The 18,886-nt window shown below is 35.8% G+C and overlaps 1 protein-coding gene across 4 annotated transcripts in view; it reads left to right on the forward strand.

The window, feature by feature from the left end:
* LOC140142087 (glycine receptor subunit alpha-2-like) overlaps positions 1-18,886 on the forward strand; it is a 224,845-nt gene that overhangs the window by 164,960 nt on the left and 40,999 nt on the right. For all 4 annotated transcript variants that reach the window (XM_072164041.1, XM_072164039.1, XM_072164042.1 and 1 more), the window contains exons 4-6: positions 948-1,165; positions 14,506-14,588; positions 15,615-15,746. In XM_072164041.1, coding sequence (XP_072020142.1) covers positions 948-1,165; positions 14,506-14,588; positions 15,615-15,746 — 433 coding nt within the window. The remainder of the gene's footprint in view (positions 1-947; positions 1,166-14,505; positions 14,589-15,614; positions 15,747-18,886) is intronic.

Raw genomic sequence — 18,886 nt, forward strand, 5'->3', positions numbered from 1 at the left:
ATAGTTCCCCGTTGTATTTCCATGCATCGCCCAGGCCTATAAGTGGTATCCTATAGGGTTACAATAAACAAGACTAAAAATACATACAAATCCCGCGACCAGCACATAACCCAACTTTGAAAAACAGAAAAAGAAGAAGAAGAAGAAAAAAAAAAAACATATTCACCTGCTTTTTGCCGGTCGTGGGTTTTGTGTTTATTTGTTTAATTGGAACACTTTGGGTTGGTAATCTGTTATATCTTTCTTAATGATATATAAAAGATAAATAAAAGATGTTAAAGCTATCTCTGAGTATGTTATCTGTTGCATTTTAATAACTGATTATTACAGTTCCTTTGAAAAACATGGATTCAACTTGTCGGGGGAGGGAGGGGGTATAACAATAACAACACAAATCAGCAGGGGTAAGATCTCCCGGAAAGACCCCTGAATTTTAACCAAGCAGAATGTTGAAACACCCTTGATTTAGAGACAATTTTAACACTGAAAGACCCTAACATCCCTTTCTGTTTTCAGGCGATTTTTAACCAGCAAAAACTAGATTTTAACCCTTCACAGCTCCGAAAGACCTCCTTTTACCAGTACGTTGTCCTCTCCCAACGACCCACTATCTCCGAATTCCGGGTGTAGCATATCCACTTAAAAATAACCGATGTTCTTCCCCATCTTCACATTCAACATGTTTTTGTTTTGTTTTTTCAATTAGCGGTATCTATTCAGAGTTCAGAGTTGTTACAGCCTTGCTTCATATATTATTCCAGCGAGAATCTGCCGTTCTTAATCAATTTACTCTGTACGGTCCTGATAACAATTTGAGAAAGTTAAAATCGAGCTGATAATAAGAACACTTGTTGATAGGCCTACCTGACATCATTAACCTTAACCAAACCATTTCATTAGCCTTCAATTAAATGAAATCATTTTACCCTGCACTGATTTCTCTACAGGATTTATCGGTGACTTTCTACTTACACATGACCTGGTTCGACGCCAGACTCAAATTCAATGAACATAAGCACATCACATTCAAAGCTCACGATGAAACGCAAATATGGCTACCTGACATTTATTTCCTGTATGAGAAGCGCAGTCATCATCATCACATGACCCAGGCCAATCAAGCGATGAGGGTATGGCCAAATGGCACTGCCCGGTTAAGTACAAGGTAAGTACGGGTTTTCTTGAGCACTTATAGAGTGGTTTACCGTACGTTTATTGCCAGCGTAATTATTAGATCGTAGTAATCTCTACATACTGGCGATGCTCCGGTTTTCCTCCTGCATCTAAAATCGGACCTCTTCCCATATCCCTATCCCGTCATATCCGGATGGCGTCCCTTAAATTTAGTAGCCTCTGAGCACTATTGGGATTAGCCTGGCTTCGGCCGAATGTTATATATAAATAAATAAAATAAAATACCAAATTACTATAAAACGTCCCATTATAAACATATTCGCGGAGCGCGGGAAGAGATAATGGCAAATGCGGCTTGGCACTGTAAAAAAAAGGATAACGTTGCCCTCTATTATCAAGAAAATGGGACACAAATAAAGGGGACGGTTTTCAGTTACCTTAGGGTCCGTCACTATGTGAAAAACACTTGCAATTGCAATTATCTGGATGCGACGAACAATGGATATCTGAACAATACATTTTAGACTGACATGAATCACCAATCACAACGATTTCAGTTTCTGATTTCGATTAAGTCCCCGTCCACAGCGGAAGCTTGTTTTCGTGTGTTTTTGTTTTTGTTTGTAATGTTTATTTTAATACTTGACATGAGGGATGACATTGAGAACAGGCTCAGCATTAACAGGCGATGTTTAAACGGCACATTATCTACTCACACTCATGCATAGCACTGCTCCACAGTGCTAATAAGGTAAATAAAGGCAATGAAGTCACAGTCCTTACGGAATTTTGAAAGTACGTTCGATTCAGCTTATCATGCTCTTGCTACTAAAAATTAATTGCCTTTGAGTCAGGGACACTATTGTTCTAAGGATGTGTGGGATCCTTCACTATCTCCTTCAATACATGTGTTTCAACTTCAATCAAACTTCATCTGCTTATTACCCTCTTCCCGAGTGTCCCACATGGATTAAAACGTATTCGCACCTGTTTATACAGTCATCAAGTATGCTATTATCAGTTGTTGGGTTCACTGTTGGAAATGTGTTGATAAACCTGACTTATACGCCGAGAACTGTTTCCTTGGTGAGATTTTTATATTTTTCAAACACATCGTACTCCGAGAGGAGAAGAACCACAGAGGAGATAGAAAACAGATCGTACCACCAGTCAAAGTCCCCGTGTAATTGTATACGGTGAGTTATCGCATATTCACGAGGGCCGATTGTTCGATGTGCCGTGTCAAGCAATCACGCCAGCGCTGCGTGCATTCGCGTATACGTGATAGAGCGTTGCGTGCTTTCGCGATTACGCGATATACCATGAAAATAGGCGGTAATTGCGTAGCAGTCTCGCCCAACGCATTTCATGCAACAATCGGCCCTCAGTATCGGATGATGCGGAGACTTTGACTGGTGGTACGGGCTCTGTTTTCTCTCTCCTCTGTGAGAAGAACACACAGTGCTTCTCCCAGGTTTAGCGTTAGGGTAGACTGCTGCCCTCAGTCGTCAACCGTCTGGATTGACGACTGAGAAAATACATGGAAAAAAGTGACGGATTTTGCAACAGGATTCATGTGGCATAGAGCATGCGAAGTTGTGTGCAAATTGACGTTTTGACCGAGTCTGTTGTTTTTTATAATTTCGGAGCGCAATCTTGTCACAGCGGCGCGGTACAGCGACTCGGTACACGGCCGCCGCTAGGCAGTCGCGCTACGGCGCACAGCCAAAGTCGCATTAAATAGTTTTCAGAAGTCCGTCACGATATGGACTGTAAGATAATCAGTCGTCACTACGAAGCATAACACAGAACATACGAAGTGTAGACGGCTGATTGGAATTAGTCTAGTGATAGTGTTTGTACCCTTGTACCCCTATCAGATACATTCTGTGATGTCAACTGTTAGTAATATACATGCATATAATTTATTTCAAATTTTAAGTTAAAGTATTTAAATTTAATATACGATAAATTGGAAATATTAGACATGATGGCGCTCCCGTTTGACTCTTTTCTTTAAACTTTAAACTTCGACCTTTGTATTGAATAAAGTAGTCAAAACAAAATATCAGTCACAGGGAAAGTGAAACCTATTGTTTCACCCTTGATCTTATTTATAGGATATAAACAAAAAATACAAACAAAAGTTTTGTATAGAAAGATTTCATGTCTATCTGGATATTCTAATTGGGTAGCACGTATTTCTAAAAAATAATAAACTTCGTGATCGCCAGTCTATCTATTTTTAATGTCAGAACTATGCAAGGCATCAACAGCTACTATCAATGTGATAGCGCTGATGGGTTGGCGCCAAAATAGTTGTTAACCTCTCACTTGAAGCTCAGCCGATTCTGGTTAGAGATATCACTCTACCGTAGTGTAGTGTTGAAGTTAAAACTTTAATTCATTTTATCTACCATTACGTATGAATATCCACTCGTATATTCAGTAATTATAAACAAAACTTCAAAATATTTAGTCATTCTGTCAGCATATACCTTATATCTTCTGATACAGGTACTTATAGGTACGTTTATTTGAACGAAATAGAAGACGACGCTGGTTATCAAGGAGGATTGATATAACGTGGAGAAGCAATCGATTATATAACGTATTGTTCCTTTGTGTCGATTTGATTTACCGACAAGCTATTCATCGAGAGTACCTTTTGTTCAGGACAAAATGGTTCCGGCATCAAATCAAGAGAGTAAAAAACATTTAACCAGGCAGGCTACTGTCAATAAGTGATCAAAAGATTGTCATGTGAAAGCGCCCACTTGAGCGAGAGCTACCGTTTGTTCTCATATAGCCTATGTGTTTGGTTTCCAATATGTAAGCGCTCTAATCAGACACAATAGAACAATAAACCCTGCAGTGCGTTACTGATAACTATGTTTATAGACAGCAACCCTTTAACACTTATCATCCACTAATATGGTAAATTCTATAGAATATTGACAGCTATGAAGAAGACATGAAATGAAACATTCATGAAAATGCTAAAACGGGTCTTGCACTGGCCTCTCGTGATATACATGTACTCTGGAATTAAGGTTAGCAACTAATTTAAACTTTTCCAATATATTAATTCACAGCAGCGTGCGAATGGTAGTGAACTTTTGCAACAAAAAAAAGGACTTTTTTTCTCAGATACCAACTATGCTCATGCAGACTCTGATTGCTCAAGAAAGATTAATCACGAAGGCGCGCTAACTGGACTATCGCGATTCGTCTTTCTTGCGCCGTGAGATAGTGATCATAGTCTGAGCTGAACATACGAGTAGTAAATAAAAAAGGGTCCTACTCTTCGGACTACAAGTGTGTAGAAGAATTCAACTATCCCAGATATACTCCTGTGGTTCTTGAGTTATGTTGTAAAGATTGCTGAAACAATAACACTTTTGTAAAATGTACATGACTCATTAACAACAATAAATCAAGCAAGTATATGGTCGAATCCAACCAAAAGTGTACACGGCATGTTCGGGTCCATTACTTAAAAGTATTAATCAATTGGCATTCCTTTTTGTATTTTGTTTAATCGCCTTGATCATACGCTTCGCGCAATATATAATAAAAGCTTCTTCTGTTAAAAACTTAGACACAGAGACCCCAAAACATGCTATTTTTACCCATTTTTTCAAAATATTTCTTAAAGTATTTTTAAAAACATCTAAATCAGTTATGAAAAGAAGTCATTGGATTGAATCTAAATTGATTTCCTGAAAGGTGTGTATTCAAAGATTGTCTGTTCAATTTTTCACATATTTGTACATAATTATGAATTTTGTGTGATAAATTTTTAAGTGGTATTTTTTACATTACCTACGAATACAATTTTTCATAGCACTAGATATATCTTTAAAAATGGAAATCACTAATAAATGCGCAATTGATACAAGCTTTGATATGTCCAATACTGAAATGCATTGCATTCGGACATCTTCATTATTGTGTTTAGCTGCCAGATATTCTAAATGGCACAAAGGTAGGTTTGGTAAAAAATATCCATTACCTCCGAATACATGTTAAAAGCTGTGTCATTTCCACAAACTGAGAGAATAGTAAACAATAGTTAAGCAGTATGTGCAGGGTAATGCACTCTTTATTTCTACCAAGTTTCAATAGCCTGCGTTTAAATATTTCTGAGATGTCAACAATAAAAGCAAGTATTCGTAGGTAAATTTCGGTAACCGAATGTTACCTACGAATACAATTTGACATCATGACAGTATTATGAAACACCGCCATTCATGCCAATGCCCATATTGGTACATAACGAAGGCCTGTACGTTTGCTATCAAATCATATGTCAATGAAAGTTGCAAATTCACATGTATGCCCACCATGCCAAACTGAATACGGCTTAATTGTTGAAAAATATGTACTGAAATAGACGACGGTCTGCTCATTTGAAAGAAAGATCAGATTCGAAAAAGATTAGGAGGGGATAAATACTTGGATTTGTCGGCTGTCATGTGTGTTTCATTTTAAATGTTTACCGACCTTCTGGTTTCTGAGTACTTTATGTCCAAATTGGTTTATTCGAAGGTAACTTTTGACGTTTTCGCTAAGATTACCTACGAATACCATGGACAAAAACGACTTTTCTCATTGTCCCATAATCTAGACAATACAGTGGTGGACCCTAGTATAAAGCTAATTATAGTTGCCCTCAAACGAAAGGCCACAAGACGTAACTGACTCCAAGATGGACTTCACAAGTCTGCAATAACGGTTTTAAGCGATTTGTGTGCAATTAATCAAATTAAAGTCACTTTGGTGCCTTTGTTTCGTACTTCAATCCTCTTTCAACCACTGTGAACCGACATTAAATATACATGATAGGGTCTCAAGTATCAATAAACGCACATAAAGAAAATAATACATTCAAAGTGCTTTATAAAATGAAGATTTGATTGCGATATCCACCAAAAGTCTAATTCTTACCTACAAATACTGAAATGTTACTTACGAATACAGCATAATACATGACATGTGTAATGAAGTGTCCCTACCAATGGAAATTAATTGTCAAAACTTTAAACGGTACCCCCGGACAATATTATTACCCATATACGGATTCATTCAACAAATATTTATTATGTAAATTTGCTGTTTAACTACTTGTATATCAAAATGAAGTGTTCAAAATCTTGCTAAAAGCATCAAAAATTTTTGATCCAAGGTAAACACACTTATTCATTTGGACGTACCATCTGAAAGAGATCTAAATTGTTAAATCGCTCATGTTACCTACGAATACCCGGGTTTCTTCATCTATCATTTTATAAAGCATTAGGTGTATGCGTATAATTCCTAATATTCCTGAAAACAGATATCCTACTCGTTCTTATACAATATGTAAATTTATTCATACTCATTTGATAAATAAAATACAGAAACTGACCTAAACTTCATTTTCAAAAATAAACTAGCATAAATTGACTAAGATCATATTGATCGCGTTATAAAAATAAAAGCAAATATTTTCTGGTTGAGCTAGCATTTTCCTGACACCCCGTGGTCTACATTACACGAATAAAGTGTTAATGGGAATATTCCATTTGTTTTAGGTTGATTAGTATTGCGATAGTGAAAGCATCCTAGTGGTATTCGTAGGTAACATTGGGTTTTGATGTCACATTTACTATCACACGTCCTGGATTTATTTTTCAAGATTAGTGATGGCACTTTTGGTTCCTATAAGACCAACATGCCATCAATCAATGGGCAAAAGGAAAAAATTGTGGAGACATTTTTATTTTGGACTTTTATTTTTGGCCCGTGGACACTTTTGGTTGGATTCGACCATATGATTTGTAAAATGAACTTTTGCAATTTATCAAAGTGTTATTTTTCAATAATATATTCATTTAGCCAATGAAAATTGATTTATTTCTTGGTTGCTTCGACCAACAAAAGATCGCGTCGCCTTAAGACTGGATTGTTCACCTGCGCGAAAGCTGCACGGTTACCAGATAATTTGACCTGTCCAAACTATGAAAGACAGCATTGCATGCACGGTAAAGGGAAACCTACAAAACTATACCGTCTCAGTGATTATATCTTTACGTCGACGATGGTGATCGCATTTGACTTTAAACTTTCTTAGCAAATGTATTGGGGAAAAAAGAATCCAAACGAAAAAAATAGTCAATGGTGGAGTGAAATCATGCGAGTGTTGTTTTACCCTTGATCTTCTTCATATATTTACAAATTGAATTATAAAAGGGCATTTCGTATTTTTGTTTAAAGTTGCAAACGCCTTGCGGAAATTTAACTAGGAGAAGCAATTTAAGAGCTCAAACAGAGTCTCTTTGCAGAGAACACGTCGTTTCAAATCTCGATGATCTTGGTCTAACGTGTCACACAAAAATTTAAAAATCTACCATTTGTATCCATAAAGTATTCCTTTTCTGACAGGAACGGGGAAGCTCAAGTTGGTGACCCAATTCCCCCACCCAGGCGCCGACACTTTTAAGGCTAAAGGTAAACGGCCTCTTATTTAAGAATGAGAAACGAGCCATAAAAAGGATAACAATAAAGTTGTCAGCTATGTGAGTGCATCAAAGGTCCAAGTGTTAATTCAACTAAAATGAAAGAATTTTAACACCATGGCTTTTGAGTGAGAAACTTTAAATTGCCTTGAGTATTTCTTGACACAAATCTGGAATGATGGTAGAATAAACCTGTGTCGTGCACGTTGTATATGCAATAAACGCGAACTCCTTCCAGGCACTAGCAGCGATCCCCACAACGGAGTAATTTTTTGTTAATGACTTCGAAGTTAAGGGATCGGATAGTAACGTTTGCAGAGTATTTTTTATTTGACATAATAGCACATCAGATACATGAAATTGCATTCTGAATGTCCTTCTGATATTAAATAATTTTGCGAGATAATTACAATGTATGGCAAATGATTAAGAATTAATATTTTTGACATTAAAGCCTTAATGTACGATCTTTTTAAATTTTTAGATTTTTCTTTTTTTCTTCTAAAATGATAATATGCAATCATTATGAAAGTTCCCAATACATTTGGACGCGAAAAACATTGGGAATTTGCAAAGAAACAACATCATAAACTTCACCTCTATCACTCGAAACATATCGCACTATTTGGATCAGGACAGCGAGTGCGGCCTCAGAGTTAGTCTCCTACGCGGCCAGTTTGAGTTACGCTCCTCCACATGTGGAGGGAGCGTAACCAAGCTTAGTTTTGTACGAGACTACGGTTTGCGATCGTGGCCGACATAAAGTCATAATCTAAAAAATTATGACTTTATGTCGGACCAACAGAATCGTCCCGTTTTACTACAAATAGGACGAATTTGACAGTTTGCTCATAGATTTAAGTTATAACATGTGTAAGTATTACAAATATGCCAAAAAATCAGTTTTGAAAAAAATAAAGGTAAATTCTGAAAAAAGATCGTACATTATGACTTTAACATTTAAATTAAACGATACACTTTAAAAAGTGTATATATTAAGCTGTGACGAAAAGCTGTCCATCATTTGAAAATTTTGACCTATCGTATTGAAGAAATAAATTTTCCAAAAGACCTGAAAATTTTTATGTCGTTTAGGGAAAATACGAAATGTACAAAAATATCAATTTTTAATAATCTGCCATAAATTATATCGCGAATTTAAAAAAAATGATATCAGAAGGACATTCCTCGTATTCAGAATGTAATTTGATATGGAGGACCCACTAACCAAATACTGTGCAAAAACGTTAATATCCGACTCCTTAAGAATATATCATTAAAATTGTGCATTATATGTTCACTGCAAACTATTGGCAAAAGGGATGAAAACGATAAACAAAGCTCCTTTGACGTTCATGAAAGTTCATCTGTGTTGGTATAAATCATGATTTTGATTTAAACTTTTGATCCAAACACAAGGAAATAATTCCTACCTCGGAATTTTCAGATGGTACTCCATCTTTCATCAGCAAGTGAGTATCACCTGATACAGTCACTCACTCGCTGATGAAAGATGGAGTACCATCTGAAAATTCCGAGGTAGGAATTATTTCCTTGTGTTTGGATCAAAAGTTTAAATCAAAATCAAAGCTCCTTTAAGTTGAGTTTAGCTATAAGTGTATACTGAGAGACTGTTCCAAAATCTTTGAACATAAAATAAACTTGCTTCTTTAATAGATCGAGACAGCTTGAAACATCATTAAAGGCTCGGATAGCGACGTTTTTACGTATTTTGTGGGACCTGAGAGCACATCAGACATATCGGATTGCATATTAAATACGAGGAATGTTCTTCTGATATCAAATAAAAAAATTTAACACATTTTATCGTAAATTATTTAAAAAAATGATACTTTTGACATTTAACAATTCTCGAAGTAAATTGTAAGCGTAGCTGGGATGAAAAGCCGTCCATCATATGAACATTTTGACCTATTGTATTGAATATATAGATTTTCCTCCAAACACCAAGTAAATATATGTCTTTTGGGGGGAAAATGTATATCTTCAATATGTATATATCTTCAATATGAAAGGTCAACATTTTCTATTGATGGTCGGTTTTATATAACAGCTACATACACTATAAAGTACATAGCATTACAATTGATAAACTGTACTTCGAGGACTGTTAAATCAAAAATATCAATTCTTTTTGCCATAAAATCTGTATTATATCACGAATTTCAAATTATTTTATATCAAAAGGACATTAGAATGCAATTCGATATGTCTGATGTGATTAAAAATTAATATGTATAGTATTAAAATGAATGCTTGTAACTCGTACCTCGGATTAAATGAAGCACACACTTTTTACTTTCTTTTAAATTTGTTCTAGGTGACTGGTTACGAGTAATATTCAGACATAAAGGAATCATCAACACTTAGATTATTAAATCTTAGACGCCGTACATCAATGTCAATAATGGACGACTCTACAAGGGCAGTAAATCCGCAGTAACGTATATTTCTGAGATACGGATCTGAAGTGTACACTCTTAGAAAAAGGGGGTTCTTGACCTTGTTTTAGCAAAGTTACTTATCCAGCAGCCTTCTTCTTCTTGTTGATTGTTAAGTTCATGTTCTCAATGTCACTCATGTGGGCACTGGTGGTTTTGTCTAGCTCGATAGTTATTAGATGAGGGTTCAGATCCAGGAAGCCGTAACGCACTATAATCAGGTCTCACAAAATGAGCATAATTTGGTTCCAAACTTGGTCTTCAAAAATCAATATTTCCTCCACAATGTCTTATGTTTTCTATTGAATTTTGCCATGATTAAGTGGGTACTACACCCCTGTGGTGAATTTGTGACTATTTTTGCATTTTTCTGAAAAATTAATAACACACTGGTAACAAAAGTTATGTATATTATTGGGGCAAGGAATCCAATTACTATACGGACATTTTAGTGACTCAAGGCAAGCGGTTCAGTATATATGATTGGAAATGTACATCCTAGCGGTACCTCTTTTCTTATCATAAATAATGAACCGCTTGTCACGGGTCACTGAAATTCCAGTGTAGTAATTGGATTCCTTGCCCCTATAATGTTACCGCTGTGTTATTAGTTTTTGAAAAAAATGCAAAAATAGACACACATTTATTGAGGGGTGTAGTACCCCCTTAATGAACTGTATCTTCTAAAGTGCCCTGGCGACTAAATGCTCATTTTGTAGCAGCAGGTGATTGTGAGTTGATACTTTTTGGCTCTCAACTCTCGTAGCTTTTAGCATATTTTAAATAAAGCTCCAATTTTTAATTTTAAAAAACGCGGTCTTTTCTCTTATCCAATCATAACAAGTTTTATATCTACGTGGAGAAAATAAAGAGTGACAGGCTAATTGGCTGTGTACGTTATAAAGGACGAGCCTCTCTGAATCATGCGACAATTTAGCTACTGACCCATTGAAAACCAGACAAATTGAGTATCTTTAATGAAAAAAACGCGGGGTTTTCTAAGTCACAGAAATTTTTGAAAGCACACTATTACAAGCCCAAAACAACACTGCACTGTGTAGAATTGTGTTTACATTTACTTTATATCCCAAACACTGGAAAATCCCATTATATTAATAGGCAATTGATATTTGCACAATATATAATGCAATCTGGGAAATTCCCAAGAACAATTATAAACAGAGAACAGGGGATTCCACTAATGGTGCAATACACTGAACATTGTAAAGAGAACAGAGGATTCCCCTCAATCCACAATTGCATATGATTCAATTTGATTTGCATGAGAGGGAATTCCCAAAACTGTCATCACTCATGAAATAACTCGGAATTGTAAACAAAGATAAATAATCAAATTAAATTACTCGGGGCACATCACAATATTTGTTTTATTTGTGTTATCTTTTATTATCTCTTTAACGTTAGAGAGTCTTCAGCTTGCATCATGGTATGTTCAATTGGTTTTGACATGAGACAGTCAGAAAAGTTACGATAATGTAATCCTGAGGTAGCGAGTAGTTGCACTTTTCTAATTGCGTTGGGCTTATTAGAGTAACCATTTCATCTATGATATGATTTCTGAAATTAATATTACGGTTGTTTGGGTTCATCTAATGAATTTTTGATAGAGGGGTATTTATCATAAAATCATGAAATAATAGGAAGATAAAAAAGTAATAAAATAAAGTTGCTGTTTGTAATATATATTTACTTTGATCATGTGTTCATCAAACTTCAAAGTGATTGATCAACTAGGAAATATACACACCACGCTACACCGCAGGGCCTATAGCATGCCGAATCTAATTCATTTTTATATATAAGGAACATTAACTTGAAGGTGGGCGTCTATCAAATATTGTTTTAACGAAATAAGAAAGGAAAACATGTGCCTTTAGGTAAATGTGTAACGATTTGGTTAGGACACGTGGTCACGCGAAACAATACCAAATACGTGTGTACAAGTACAACCTGGCAATCCCGATAAATGGTGGCTAGGATTAATGGAATTCTGTTTCGGCAATGTGTTATGCCTAGTACCATTTTCATAAACAGTTTGAGATATTTATCAATGTTTTAGTCTAAATAAAGGGAGGTTAATAGCGCATCTAACTGTTCATTGATCAAAATGCAGTGACAAACTCTTCATATTGGATAACTAATTGCCTCAAGCAAAGTCACTTTCTGGAAAGCTGGATCAGACAAGGTCATCTGATGTAACTGATTCATCCGGTCATACCGTATATTGCCCCGGGTTGTATGACATACTGGTCATCTCAGAGAGAGCGAAATAATTTCACCGGGAGCTAAAGACTGTCAAGAAGATTTGTCAAATCATTAAGGGTTTATAGTTTGTTCGTCTTATAATTGGCGAACATTATTCTGCCTTTTGTTATTGTGCAAATCATTAAAGTCCGAACTTACGCTCGCATAAATTCACATACACGCTCGCTGGTCACGCGTTACGCTATGCACAAATGATGCGTAAATGATGCGCATAACTGCCTGCTCGCTTTTCTATATCGGTCTCGAACAAGTCTCGAACAAATTTTTACCTTACGATGTTATGACGAAATGTTCAGAGGTGAACTTATTTCTTGTGATGTGTTTATTCCGAAACTTTTTTTTTATTATTTTGAAAGGTTATGGTTCAAGTTTACGTACCTTATAGCAAAGGTAATTGATCTAAAAGTACATTTTGATGAGAACCGGAGTATTTTCGCACAAGAGGAAAACATGTTGCTGTGAAGGTTGCGTTTTATATAACATACATAATGTTTTGTAATCTGTGTACATAACTAATATAATGTCATAATGTTTTAATTAAATATATTTAAGGAGTCAAGATGTTTTAAACTCAGTGGTAAAAGTGTGAAACTAGACAAAAGTTGCAAATTTGGCAATTCATGAAATATTGTTTGATATATAAATCAATATAACTATTACTATTTATGGAACCAAAGGAACCCTCTAGCACATGCTGAATACATTTGTATTTGAGGTGCTAAATTTTGCACAATTTGTCGAAATATCAAGAAGTTGCAAGTAATACTATGGCTCTACACTACAAAAAGGTTGGACGAACATTTACCCATGTTGCAAGCCTGTCAACAGTTGGAAAAATCTAAATCTTTCACTCGCTTTTTCATCAATCATGTATTTCCCAACGCCAGGCTTTGACCTATACAATCATAAATTACGCATTTTGGTTAATATTATTTGATATTATTATCATTATTTACGAAGCCCAATAATGATTTCAACCAACTGTTTTTTTGCAGTGTCAGGGTTAAACGTGACTATAATACTTAAAATTATCAAAACTTCTCAGCCATTTCGAACGTGATAAGATTTAGAAAATGGCGCGATGTCGATTTAAAAGTTTCCAGCAAACTGCGCCTCATTGTGATTTTTGGGGTATTGTGAACAAATACTTCTGAAATGAACCGACGAATATCTTGAGGGCGCAGCCTAGTAGGATATTCCGAAGTACAATGTTAAAATTTTTCACGAATTTAAAACTTCATGAAGTTATGCATTGTCCTTCGATGATATTACTTCAAGATTATAAAGATGCAATTTTTGTTGGTTAAGGAATTATAAAATATAGATGGAACAATGTTTTCACAGCAAATAGAAAGTTCGTACTTAATTAACTTTCAGGGCTTTAACTATTTTAATTATGACAATATTATTACATATTGCTAAAAATAACACAAATTGCATTTTGCAACCCCAATATCAATTTTCAGTGGGAAAAAAAAAGATCAGAGAGTTGAAATCAATTTTAACATCATTAGAAGCTTTCTCTAAAAATGTGTATCGAAAATCTTAACTAAAAGTAGCTAGACATATGTTGCCATAGGCGTAAATCCCGTGTGTGTGTGTGTGGGGGGGGGGGGGGTAAATCCCCAAATTATTTTTGCAGGGGGGATGGTCGATACAATCATCTCCCCAATGTTGACGCCTATATGTGAGTTTATGACCCAGTTATCCTCGTATTTGGCCATTTTAGGCGGAGAAGTCCACATTACTGCGTGCTTTACTCGCATTTATTCCACGTTTGCAACATATTTCATCATTTTAGTTTCAATATGCCAACATTTTTTTCGCGCTTCGCGCGCATTTGTGGCATGAACTTTATATTCTGTGCCAAAACGGTGATGGATTCACTATACTTCAAGAAAATGTTACCCCATGTTAAAATAAATCTACGCCACGTTCTACTAATACGCCACAGCGGGATGAAACGCATAGAAACGAAAGAGCTCATTATCGTAATAATAAAAGAACGCGTCAATTATACCCCACTATTTGTTATTTTATTTACAGGACCACATACTCGACCGTGTCTTGTATTTGTTTACATATTTAGAATACTATACCTTGCATTTTGTTTTTAATTTCAGGATCAGCTTGACGGTGTCATGTACGATGATACTAGACCGATTTCCGATGGACTCACAAGAATGTGCTGTGCATATGATGAGCTGTGAGTCGATAGGACTATCTACACTGGACATTTTATCCGCATCAATGTTGACAATGCGGTACTTCCGAAATACAGACCTTTTCAAGGACTGCCTACATGCCGGCGCTAATTTGCCTACATGCCGGCGCAAATTTCACTATTAGAAATGCGAAGGCAAGCCTAGAGTGTAACATGCCAGAACAAGTAGTATGGTCAAGTAGATGCATTACAGGCTACGGAAGTACCCCATCCATTTCACATTGATGCGTACCAGCTCTACTGCATGGATTACCTACAGACTTGACATTTAATATGGAATATTATTTTGCAAAACTCCAAGACTGGTCTGGAAGGGGTCTGCATAAACCGCACGGGCTAAATATTAATTGGGGTGTGTCGGGAGATGTTGTAAAATAATTGTTTAACAGAAAATGTGCTTTCCATTAGTTTACATTACGGCGCTCATAATGTAATGAATTGGCCTAAAAAGACTTGGAATTTTGCGAAAAAATATTCCATATTAAATGTCAAGTCTGTATTAAACAATAAGTCATGTTTTACCTTTCATCACTGTTACATTCGGCGCCCTGTTTAATGTTAACTTTGGTTATCCAGTTATTTGATTGATTTTTTTTACCCAGGTAAGATAAATATCCAACGCTAACGCTAAATAGGGCACCTCCGCCTAATGTAATGTTATATCATTGTGTCATGTTTACTTTTGATATTGAGCATGTTTCTAGAAAGAAGAAGAAAAGAAGAAGAAGAAGAAGAAGAAGAAGAAGAAGAAGAAGAAGAAGAAGAAGAAGAAGAAGAAGAAGAAGAAGAAGAAAAAAGAAGAGGCAGAAAAAGAAAAAGAGGAAGAGGACAGCAGCAAGTTAGTAGAGTTCGCAGAAGAAAGAGTTGAAGAGTAGGAAAAAGCAGAGGAAGAAGAAAAGGAAGCGAAGAAGAAGAAAATGGGTAATAAAAAACAATAATAACAGATATCAATTAATACATTCTTAATAATTTATTATTGTTAATTATCCATTCATTTTATAACTAAAGATGCCTATCCTATGACGGAACTATGGCCGGAACTGGACGAAAACCATATAGTGCTACCTGATACAATTAAAGTCTCAAAATTTGATGTGCTTAATTATAACACGGGGGCTTACAATGAAACATACGACATAGGTAAGTAATGCAATATATGTCACTGATACCAAGGGAAAACGCAGTATGTGCATATATGATTACGGTAAGATACTGCTGCAATTTCTGTTGAGAACAGATTGTTATACATTAATGATAACTGTCTATGAGTGTGATGGTGTATCATCACGAGGTGGAAGATGGATTATTTTATTCAACCAGCCGGAACGATGAGTGAAATAAAACAATACATCGTTAAGCAAGTGATTATAAACTTAACCATAATTTAATCGGCGAGTCCTTGAGGTGACACACGCATAAATCACTGTAATATTTAAGGATGTGGTTGTTGGCAAATCACTGATAACCGTTTAAAAAGAGTAGAGTAAAAGTTGACTACAGATCGGCCCTGATTTGGTAAAATGATCTAACTTGAAATTAAAATTGTTGTTTCGAGAAAAAGACCTTTAAAGTTTGAACACTTGACGTTTTTCTTTTTGAAGAAAATAAATTATTAACAGATCTAATGTCTTAGAAAATGTAACATGGTGGTGATTTTAGGATGTCACCAATGGAAAGAGCCCCCGCACATTACCCATGATATGGATTTATCTCAAAATGTCCAAATTTCAAGTTAGATCGTTTTACCAAATCAGGGCCGAGATGAAGTAAGCAATTCTTGTCTAAGCTCGAACGTACCTGTTGCGTCCATGTAACGTACCAAGCGTGTACGCAATGTGAAGCGCGTGTATGCTTTCTTCTGTACCGCGCTATGTCCGTGTGTTTATCGCGGAACCACCAACGTTCCAGGTGTTCGAGCTTGGCCAAGAAAATATATACCTAATTTACCCGTAACATCAATTCACATAATACTAACACTGATCGTTGTTATTGTTTTACATATGGATATGTCTGTTTGTGCAAAATGCAATTAGGCTAATTTTTCTTGAATATTTTGTAAATATTAAATATGGAATTTTAAGTTAGAAACAAGTATTAGAATAGCGAGAAAAATTAAAAGTTCTAAGAGATGAAATCAAAATTCGACCGGCAGGTGACCGCCGGTTCCGCCCGGTTCTGTCCTTGTTTTTGTTTAGGACAATAGAAAGCAGAGAACCGGACAGAACCGGCCGCCAACCGCGAGTGAGTTTTGAGTTCATCCCCAATTGGAAAGTATAGGCAATTTAAGTGCTGTTTTCTATATATGTGGGTGGTTATTTTATTCAAAATCCCTACTAGTGTTATCTTACCGTTAAATGGTAAGTCATGCATTATGGAAATCACTGGTCTGTGTTTTTATTTCAATTCGGGATTTTTTTATACTGTAAAAACTTTGCTAATAGTGTTTTACAAACAACTTCAATTAGTTTCTTTATTTGGTTAACGTTAAAGAATATACCTAGTCCATTATCAATATACGTGTTCAAATATTTGTTTAATCTTTACACGTTGTTAATATTCAGCTTTCCTATGATTCAAAGTAACTCTCGAATTAATGTTTATTGTTTTCAATACTACTAAAGTGCATATACCTGATGCTTTCAATATTTACCTAAAGCGGTTTCTTTCAATACGATACGTCTCTCCAAACTACTTGTCAATATCAAAATATTTACAAACATAATTACAAAATATATAACCTATGACCCAAGCTTGATAATGGGCTTAAGGGGGTACTACACCCCTGACAAATTTGGTGCCTATTTTTGCATAGTTCTTAAAAATTATAGCGCATTGGTGAAAAGTAAGATATGTATATTATAGGGACAAGGACTACAACTACTACACTGAAATTAATTTCAGCAACTCAAGGCAAGTAGTTATTGATTTTTGATCAAATATTGGTTTTCCCTCATCTTTTACTGTAACTCCACAACTGTTGTCCGTGCTGAAATAAAATTTCCAGTGCAGTAGTTGTGGTCCTGGCCATATAATATACATATCCTACTTGTCACCAATGCGCTATAATTTTTTAGAAAAATGAAAAATAGGCACATAATTGGGCAGGGGTGTAGTACCCCCTTAACACAGTTTTACATGTTAAAAGAATATAAATATTTACATAAACATATATTCGATCCATAAAAAACTATGATTAAGAGACACGTTGATGTAAAATACATGAAATATATGTATATACATACATTGAATATTTGATAAAATATCGCATTAGAAACTTCATAAGAATTACATAAGACCGTACTCACGACCCTGACTCACTACTCACTATCAAGCGCTAACCTAATCTCACAGAGCATATACACGGGAGTACACTACTTCTGTAATACAAATACATTTGTGTTGTTTGATAAAAAAAGTTAAGTGCATATCTCGATTGGCAGAAGTAAGCATAAATACATTCATAAGCATAAGTACATTCATATTAACTTCGCTTCACATCGTTCTTGTTAGAGACGTCAGTTTTTCACGCGGATGTGCCACAAGAGTGCCAACAAATCGAGCTCCGAAAGACCCTTGATTTTGATCATTTCAGCTCTAAAAGACCCAAAAATTGGTCATACCTCATATTTCTGGTGGGTTTTTTTTTCAGGCGATTTTCAACCAAAAAGCCAAGAAAGACCCTTTGATTTTGACTGTTTGCAGCTCCAAAAGCCCCCCCCCATTTAACTTGTTCACAATCCGGTTCGCAGCTCCAAAACAACCCCTTTTACCGGTACGCCGTCAGCTCTCAAAGACCCACCACTCAAAATTCCGGGGGAGCATACCCACCACAATTGTTTGATGTGCCCCCGGGGGATTGTACTCCCGTGTATATAGATACGGTTAGCGCTTGATAGTGAGTAGTGAGTCCGGTCGTGAGTACGGTCGTGTATATTTTTTTCAAACACTGGTGTCAAACTTTTAGGCTTCTAGTGTAAGATTGTTTGATTTCCACATGCTTCAACTTACCCCGTGAGCATTTTTATGGTCAACATTTTTGCTTTTCAAATAGACAAGTAATGGCGGATGTTTCCCAACCTTGTAAAGCACACATTGTATCGGGCTATATATCATAGTTTTGTCAGAATTTCGGTTTTGATTGCACCATTTTTCAAATCCGACTACCAATTTTGACAAACCCAACTCGCGAAAGTAGCCATCAGCAATCACACACTTTTTTAATTTTGACAATTGACCACCCCGTTCTTGAAATATAAGAATTATACGAAACTCCCTTATTT

This window comes from Amphiura filiformis, chromosome 20 (genome assembly GCF_039555335.1).
Source record: "Amphiura filiformis chromosome 20, Afil_fr2py, whole genome shotgun sequence".
In the NCBI taxonomy this organism is placed as follows: domain Eukaryota; kingdom Metazoa; phylum Echinodermata; class Ophiuroidea; order Amphilepidida; family Amphiuridae; genus Amphiura; species Amphiura filiformis.